Raw genomic sequence first — 9,799 nt, 5'->3', positions numbered from 1 at the left:
AGATCATCTTACAATTTGTATAATTTGTTTTCTAATGGAACTAAGTGCTTCAAATTAATAACACCAAATTAGATATAAGCAGCCATGCAAGGTATTTCTTTAGTTGATGCTTATGAGATTCATGACATCATGTTTCTTCATAGTTGTCATAATTCTTTATTTTTATTTTTTAAATATACCATACAAAATAAAACATCAAATAAAAATTTAGTTGGTTTAGACTTCATGTTAACATTTATTTATAAATTAATGTGAAGAAAATCAGAAATAAACCACAAGTGGTGGTTGGTTAAGATGGTAATGAGAATTATCATTCATACATGAGGTCTAGAGTTCAAACCTCATTGTATTGATTGTATTGATTTTTGGTGAATTCATAACATACCACTTGGTGAATGAATGATGTGGAGTGAAGGAAAGAGTACTACATGACACATAGACGTTTTTCCACAACGCATTTTAATATATTAGTATAGATTCGCACTTACCCCACTTCTTTCATTCTTTAATAAAAATAAAATGGCTCATCTTCATTAAAATATGTGTCAATCATTTCCAAACCGAGGGATTATTGCTCTAAAAAAACCCCATTATCATAAATAGGATCAATATCTGGAAGATAAAGAAAGGGTAAGGTGGACACATGCTGGTTGCTGAAAATTCCCTGTTGCTTAAGCATAGGTGGACTTGTTCTATTTTGGGTGTTGATCATATGAATGGTACTAGAAAACACTCATTTCAAAAGCCATTCGTAACTAGTTCTCAAGGATTGTGATTGATACAACTAATCGTAAAAGGTAGACCTTTTTTCCAAAAAGAAAAATATAGTTAACATTATAACATTCACATATAAAGGATTCAATTAAGAGGTTCTTTTCCCCTACAACAAAACGGGGATGTCGAGCTCAAGTTTAGCTCCCATAAGATGAGTAGAAGACACCTTCTGAACAAAATAATGCTTGATACAAAGATAAGAAGCTTTATTCCACCTTGTGCAATATAAATAATGTTTGCAACTGAATTCTACAAGTGACACGAAAGAAATGAGATGTACAAAGCATAAGCAACACGAGATTTATTCATGTATTTCCAGAAAAATCCGTAAGGTTTCTTCATAATCGGTCAGAGTGTAACTAGAAAATGAAGACAACACTGTCATGCACTCTGGACTTCTGGTTTTGTGCTACGCATTCTGATATCCACATGAGATTCCTAATCTCTTGTTCCCTCAACCTCATGTAAGCAAAGAAAACAGCATAATGGAACTGCAGTTCGTACAATCAAGACAAATAATTCTAGTAAATAAAATTGAAGGTGAAAAAAATATCGGAGAAAATAAGATACTCCAAAGAAACGAAAAAAAGCAAATATTATAGAATAGAAAGGGACCTGTTGTTCAAATGATAAGCAGAGTCTCTTGACTTCCTCTTCATAGAACGCCTTGTCCAGCATCTGGCTTTCTCCATAAGACATCTTGGAGAATATTGCCTGATAAGGTGGATATTTTTCCATCACACCACGGACCTGTGATTGGAGGAGGCATAGTCAGCACCAGGCACACAGGGAAAGATAACTGATTTTAGAAGCTATAAATCTATAAATCTAAGGTCATAAATGCAACCCAAATACTGCTTTTTCGCATTTAAGATAACATGAGTGCATAACCCTAGATAAGATTTGTTGAAGAATGAAAATCAAATATCAATTTGTTGATAATCTTGTGTTTATAGCTTTGATGCTTGTCAATTTTTGGAGTCTGTACCCAGGATGTAGGTTGTCTGTGCGTGCCCTTGCGAGTGCGCATTGTTTTGATATAGTGTTACAATTACCTTCTATAGCCTTTTCTCATTCCAGCTCCTTTATTTTACTAGTTCTTTCTAGAGTATATGTCCCATGTGAGCGTGCATTGTTTTGATTTAGCAGCAAGTCTTTCTTAACCCCATAGCTTTAGGCTTTAATCTAAGGATCATACCTCTTGTATGCATCTCAAACACATCCCTAAGAAAGATAAAAGACATTTTCTTCAAGGAATGCCGTCATCAATCAGCAAACCTAGCATTAGGCTTTTTAGGTCACTGTGGCCAACAATTATATGACCCTAAGACAAATTATTTCCTCATCACAAGATTCAAAGATACGACAGCTTAAGTGTGAGCTTATCAATTCTATTATACGAGAATACGAGCAAAACACTGTCATACCTGATCTACATCCTCACAAATAGCAAGCTCTTCATGTCCATAAGGAAACCTATAATGCACAAATATTTCAGTAAAAAAAAACGATAAAAACATTTCACGAGGATGGGCAAATCTTGAAGACACTTACAAGAGACCAAAACTTGAGTACAGCTTCTTACGATCTTCCCTCGTAAGTTCAGTCCCAATGCTGCACAAGTCAATATGTAAATATAGTCAACAAAGCGGAGCCTAGCAAGGCCAAGGTCTGTGCAACTGCCCCCTTAGAGAAGGTTGTTCTTGTGAAATAAAACTCATAAACATGATATATTTATCAGATTATGCTTCATTTCTAGTTTTAACAAAAATAAGCCAGATTGCTTACCTGTTAATTGTAATATTGACAGCTCTTCTATCAGCCTCAAAGGAAAGAAGATCAGACATAATTTCCCCAGTAGCACCACCAATTTTCTGTATTATTAATTTCAAACCAATCGAGGACAAAATATAAGAGAGGACAAATATAAGATAGAGAAGATGGAACTGAGATAAGTAGTGTCTGAGTGATTGAGTAATTGAGTGCTTAATCTAAGGCAGGGGAAAGGGTTATCTCTGAGGAGACGTCCCATTTTTACCTGACAAAAACGATAGAAATCCTCAAGATAAGCTTTGTATAGAGTGTTCCTCATAATCTCAATGTTCATATCATCCAAGTCCTACCAGAAAAAACACAAGAAGTTATAATGGTCACACGAAAAAGATTTTGGCCAATCAACAATAAAAACATAAAAAAAAAGGATAAGTGTTTTTTACCACCTAAAAAACTAAAACTTGTATTTTACCAACAAAAATAAAATTAAACTTGTTTTTTACCACCTGAAAATGGGAAAATAGATGAAACCGTTATGTGGGGGGCCACAATAACGGTAATATTTCTGATATTTCTCTTCTTCCACGATTTCATGTATTTAACTCCCTTCTCTTCCACTGCTTTATTCTCTTCCATAAATTCACGTAATTTTTCCACCCATTAATTGACAAAATTCAATGGCAATAAAGAGAGGAGGGTGAAGGAGTTAAAAAAATGGCAGGAGTGTAAAAAATTGGAGGGAAATTGAATTAGTGGACCCCAAATAACGGTTTCATCTATTTTTCCATTTTACAGGTGGTAAAAAACAAATAATCTCAAAGGTGAAACTAACTAAAACAAACTTATCTAACAATAATATCATATTAATTTGCAAAAATAAGATTTCAAAAGTACAAAATCTGATCTGAACAGATACATCAAAACTGTGAAGTTTAGTACCTCGGATGTAATACACTCGGAAAAGTATGGAGCCAAGGGAGTATCAACCAGCACCAATCTATACAGATCCCTCATATTCTGAGCAACTGCAAGAGTAGCAATGCTGACAAAAAAGGAAAATAAGTATTGTTTTCAAGGAAAGCAATACACAAAGAAAGGCAACTTAGCAAGTGAGTCATTACCTGTCAAACATGCCCAAGGGATGACATTTCTCCAACAGCTCTTGAACATCCCTCTCATGCAAGGTTCCAGTAACAATCAAAACAACGTTATCAATCATGTGACCGTACCTGGAACAGGCAAAGAGTACAAGAAATTTACAAAGAGTATGTCTCAGAGATAGCTAAGTAGCAAACAGTTGTTTGAATTTTAAAGCGAGTTCTTTATATTTTCTTTTTCAAGATATAACAAAAATTATCTTCAGAGCTTCACATAATTTATCTTCACCATGTGAACAAGTTTGTATGTAACAAAGATTTTAAAGAAAAATCACACAACAAATCCCACAATTGCTCCAATATGAACTGTGAATCCCTTCAAGCACTGCACTTGTATTCATACGTTGACAATCAGGAAATCGCTACACATCAACTTTGCCTTAATGTAAAATACTAGTGCAACAGCAGAATGTCTCTATGATGTAGAAACTTAAAGATATTCTTAAATAAGATAAGAATAGAGTGGCCGTAGAACCTATCAACAACAGTAATGACCAAAGGGAGCTATATCTACGCCAGAGGCCCAGAACAAACCGTCTAAGTGAAACATTTCACTTACAACTACTGATACTTTGCAGTTCCTATGTGAGAAAGTCTCTAGCAATAATCCCTTTTGTCACTGAAGACAATAATAACAATATATTCCCTCAAGAAACAATAAACAATTTAAAATATTTTAAAGAAAAGTACAAAGAAGACAATAAACCCACATGGGTACACTAGAAAAGAGGAGGATTGAGGAAAAAAAATCAGGAAAAAAAAGTGGTAGTAGAGAGAAAATCAGTGCAGTAGAGAGAGAAAAATGTGGTCCAGGAAAGCGAGAGAAATTGTGAGTACCAACGAGTGTCCAATTGGTATTTTAGAGTACTAAATAATATGTAGATGGTAGTACCAAAGAACGTCCAATTGATTATAATGGCTACTAAATATGTAAATTGCAATGCCAATGAGTGTTCAATTGGTACAAAAATGTACAGTCTAGTAGTACCACCGAATGGTCAAATGGTACTAATAACGTAAATGGTAATACCAAGTACCAACAAAAATCAATTGGTATACCAACAAAGTTCAATTGGTACCAAATACCTTTATAATGGTACATAAAATATATCATTCATTCTCTCTGATTTTTCTCTCATATGCACCTCTCCTTTTCTCTCTCATTTGAACTGCTTTTTCTCTCTCCCTTTCTCTCTCCTCCCCACCTCTCTCTTCCCATCACGTTCTTCCCATCTTTTCCCCTCCTCTTTTCTCCCCCATCGCATGGTCCCTTTCATACAAATGATGTGAAATGCTGAATATACACTCGTCATTATCATTGATGGTATTACATATCCTTGGAACATCTTTGTGCTGAATAATTCGGGACACTATGGAGGGAAAAAAGATTTGCTTCTCATATTTACTTTGAAACTGACAATAAAAAGGATTTGATTGAACAATTACATAAAGCAAAGGCAATAAAACTAGATAGAGCACTTACTTGGCATACCCAAATAGATATTCTACATACAAAGCATTTATTCTTCTATTTTCTATATTTTTCTTTCCATGTAAATTTAACAAAAGAAGAAAATCACAAAATCCAGATGTATATGCAGCTGAAGTTTAAGATACTTATACTTCCTACCTAAGTCTTGAAGTAGCAGCATATTCATGAATACCGTATACCATGAGAGAAACATTCATTTGGACCTCATAACCTTCTCGGGAATACACATATAAATTATGTAAAAGACAATTCCTGGAGAATTGGATGGCGATGTGGCCCATAGAATCAAAACAGGTTGGTTGAAGTGGAAAGGTGCCACGGGGTTCCTATGTGATTCAGGCATGCCCCAAAGATTGAAGGGAAAATTTTACCGCACGGCAATTCGACCGGCTTTGTTATACGGCACGGAATGTTGGGCAGCGAAACATTGTCACGTGCAAAAGATGAAGGTGGCGGAGATGCGCATGTTACGTTGCATGTGTGGGCATACAAGAAAGGATCGCTTGAGGAATGAGATTATTAGGAAGAAAGTAGAGGTTGCACCGATTGAGTTTAAGATGATGGAAAATCGTTTAAGATGGTTTGGACATGTAAGCAGAAGATCAAGTGATGCCCCAGTTAGGAGGATAGAAGGGTGGCAAAGTGATAGAATTGCAAGGGGTAGGAGAAGACCTAAGAAAACTTGAAGGAAGGTGATTGAGCACGATATGAGGTTTTTTGGGATTGAGGAAAATATGGCGTTGGATAGGACAGAGTGAAGGGAGAGAATATACATTGATGACTTCATTTGACTTATACAGCTTTCATGTTTCTGTTTCTTTCTATTTTTTTATTTTTATTTTTATTAATTAATTTATTTTTAAAATTCTTTTAAATTTTTTTAATTTTACATGCTATTTTGAAATGTACTTTTAACTTATTCATTTTATTTTAAACTTTACTTACTTTTTATTATCTCTTACAATATTTCTTCTATAATATATATGTATACATTTTTCTCTTATCTTACTTTCATTAATTCCACTTTCTCTTCGTTGTTTTTTCTTTTTTACTTCCTGCTCCTTTCTGGTTTGATTGGTGACAATGACGATCTCCTACGACGATTCATGTTAGCCGACCCCAAATCATTTTGGGACTAAGGCTTTGTTGTTGTTGTTGTACAATTCCTAGAAATGATAATAAAAAAGCAATGTGATTAACTAACACAAACAAAATGGTTTGTTGGCTAAAGGGTTCTACAACACACCTGCCCTCCACTCCCTTCCCCTTGGGGAGGGGGGGAAAGGCTGTGTTTCTTTACGAGCATCTTGATAACTCTTAGGAACATTCTGGTTAAAATAGCATACTTTGTAAACTGTATGTCACCATATTTCACAAAACATGTCGTGGAAATTTAAGTTCAATAAACAGAGACGTTTTAACTTCTCATCTAATGCCTATATAGAACAGATGCCAAACAGAATACAATCTACGGCATGGCATAGAAAGTATTAACAGAATCTCACAACTCCACTTACGTGATGTACTCTAAGAAGGTTGACAATGGTTCTGTAGCCTGGCACAACATATGCTTGTATTCATCAACCAGCTTCAGGGTGCATTTCTCCACAAGCGTAGTTGTATGCAAAGGAGAAGGTTCTACAGCCAAAAAGAACCAATATAAATCATATAAGTAAACAATAATATCCATCTCCAAAACGCAAAAGGTTCTACAGCGTACTATAACAAGACCTGACAGAGGTACAGTAAGAGCAGAGGATGAAGCACTAAACACACTCACACTCACACTCACACTCAGGTTAAATTTTATAACAACATTAGAAGTCCTCAACAACAAAGCACAAATTTTAAAGCAACACAAAACATTTCCACATATTAAAGGAACTCCTACTACTGAAATACTGAAGCAAGAGGCAGAGGAGGGGGGGCTTGTCTTTACTATTACAACAGATACATGCAGTGTGACTGCAGTCCAACCTCACACTTAAATGCACCCACAAAAAAGGATATGGACTTCATGGCAGTAAGCTGAAATATATAAGCGATTACTCCAAACCTAGTGAGACTGCAAAGTCATAATAGAGAGTGCAAGCTTACCAGTTTTTGAACTAGAACAACACAATCAAAGGCAAAAATTGGAAACTTCACCGGGTGTGAAAAAAGACTAAATATCTACACATTGGCATCTCAATGCCGTACATTTGATTAATTGGGAGAAAATCATCCCTGTAACCATTTAACTGTGACTAAGTTAATGCATTTCCTACTTCCAGCTTCCAGGCATCCTAGCCGAAACTTGATTAAAATAAGATCCACCAGAAGATGGTGCCTTTGTGACTGATCTACTTTTGTTGTCCTTTTTTTTTCTTTTTCTTTTTTGAGGGAATAGATATACCATCCCGGCCCATGTTTCTCTATCTAAATTTTAGTTCACAAACAACACATTTGATGTTCTACAAAATACATTTTCATTGTAGCTAAATCTGAGAGACGTAGCGAAAAAGGTATATGTATCCTGCACTCTTGCAATCTTGCATGGCATGTACGAAGTACTTACTAATCAGGTTGCACGGAAACGGGACAAAAACGGGGACGGGTACGGGGACGGGTACGGCAAAATCAAAATTTCAAGAAACGGGTACGGAAAGGATACGGCAACAAAAAAAATTTTAAAAATTATTCTTCGTATTAAAAATCATACATTTAGCCCTACCTAGAACAGACTAAAAGAAAAACAACTTAATTAATGTCCCAATAACCCCAAACCCTGAAAATATTAGTTATACAAAGTAATTGGATTTTGAAAGAAAAGTCAGAAACTTTATGTGGTTTAGCCACGCTCATTGCAACCCCATGGCTTGCTACATTGACAAAAGCATAAAGATCTATCACGTATTAAATTAGAAATAGTAAAAATCAAACTCACCGGAGAAATTGGAAAAGAATTAAGGAGAGAGAAAAGGAGTGAGAAATGGAGAGGACATAATTTACTCATCGGTGATGGAGACCCCGTGCCGGAGTAAGCCTGAACAACATTGGTTGTCAAACACCCTTGGTTGATGATAGAAAGTAATAATGGCTACTTATATTTTTGCTAAAAACGTACCCAAGTCAAGTTTTGACCATACCCAAATCCGTTGACCATACCCTTTTTTTGAAGATGTAGCGGGGACGTATCCATGGAGTTCCCCGTATCGTGTGTTACCCACGAAGCACCCGGTACCGATTCTTCACTTCATAGAAAGTACCCGTGCAACATAGCTTACTATATCCTTCCACACCTTAGCCACGTAGCCACGTAAAAGTTACTCTGCCTTAACAACACGAACGCATCTTAAACTATACACATAATTCACAATTTCTTCTCCAAGATCCATACTACACCATTTGTAATGGGCTATCGTATCACCAACCACTCAGCCCGTGCTATGTGGCACCTATGATCTGTTTTCTTCATCTTGTTGGGGGTAGTCAAAGGTTTCATCTTTACCATGATCTGCAATGTCTAGTTATGATTCAACGCTTGAACTTACAGAAGCCTATGCTGAAATAAATTTTAATCGCTTCTCAGTTATTCGAAGATTTTCTTAGTGATCCCGTTAATGCTCCCTATTACATTCTATCTTCAGCAACAAAAACTCCCAAAAACTATATTTTTTTGTACAAGTATGCCATCATTATCCTAAGTTCTAACACATCTTCTCGAATTGATTGAAAACAATTGAACATCAGCACGCTAAAGTCAAGCATATCATGTAATTCCAAAATTGAAGAATTTCCAGGAAATTACACAAGTTCCGATCAGACGAATCAAAATCAACAAATGGAAATGCATTTGAATTGAGAAACAAGACAAAATTCAACCTAATTCACGAAAATTAAGCATGAAATTTATAATCAAGAGTTGAAAACTTACCATTCTGAAGGTAAGGACCATAATCAGTAGCAGAGAGATGCATCTTGATGTCATCGAGAGTCTCACACTGGCACAAATTGTTGTAATCAGCAGCAGTGAGCAATCCAGATCTGTAACCTCTAACAATGGCTTCCAAGTAACCTCCATGGATGTTGAAGGTCATACCTTCGAATCCGTACATCTTGAAGGAAATTTGTGGGTTTTGTTAGGGCAGATCGGGAGGAGAGAGAAATTGACGAAGAACAGAGGAGAGAGAAACACCCAAGAGATGGGTGATTGGAAGAGTTTGAAGACGGGAGTGACAGGTGCGCAAAACGTTGGAGATCAACAGAAGAGATTAATTGGTGATGAAATCAGATGAATTGTGATAATGATGAATTGACGATGATTATCGGTCTTGGCCGGGTGGTCTTGGCCAATTGGTCTGTTAAAGCACTGAGTGTATGTGCACAATATGTTAGAGCATACGTAGTATTTATTAAACACACACTAATAATGTCTTGATCTAATGGTTAATTTTCCGCCCCCATTTGTAATTTTTATTAAATCTTTTTCATTTTTCCAATATCAATATTTTGATAAAAGTGAAAACATTATAAATAAACGTAATTTGCCTTGTTTAAATAAAAAAACAGAAAAATCTCAATGCACATTAATTAGTCGTTAACAAAAAGAGGCGGAGGGAGT

The 9,799-nt window shown here is 35.7% G+C and overlaps 1 protein-coding gene across 1 annotated transcript; it reads right to left on the bottom strand.

Annotated features, from left to right (window-relative positions):
* Positions 1–959: 959 nt before the first annotated feature.
* Positions 960–9,554, bottom strand: LOC110778992 (V-type proton ATPase subunit d2). Its single transcript, XM_021983526.2, has 10 exons — positions 9,113–9,554; positions 6,714–6,834; positions 3,669–3,776; positions 3,487–3,589; positions 2,813–2,893; positions 2,563–2,648; positions 2,329–2,388; positions 2,202–2,250; positions 1,390–1,524; positions 960–1,265 (listed from the first exon to the last, which is right to left on the bottom strand). The coding sequence occupies exons 1-10, from the start codon at positions 9,291–9,293 to the stop codon at positions 1,134–1,136; spliced, it is 1,056 nt and encodes a 351-aa protein (XP_021839218.1). The 5' UTR covers positions 9,294–9,554; the 3' UTR covers positions 960–1,133.
* Positions 9,555–9,799: the final 245 nt, after the last annotated feature.

This window comes from Spinacia oleracea, chromosome 1 (genome assembly GCF_020520425.1).
Source record: "Spinacia oleracea cultivar Varoflay chromosome 1, BTI_SOV_V1, whole genome shotgun sequence".
In the NCBI taxonomy this organism is placed as follows: domain Eukaryota; kingdom Viridiplantae; phylum Streptophyta; class Magnoliopsida; order Caryophyllales; family Amaranthaceae; genus Spinacia; species Spinacia oleracea.
The sequence above is the reverse complement of the archived record's forward strand: the minus strand, read 5'-3'. Positions and strand labels throughout refer to the sequence as shown.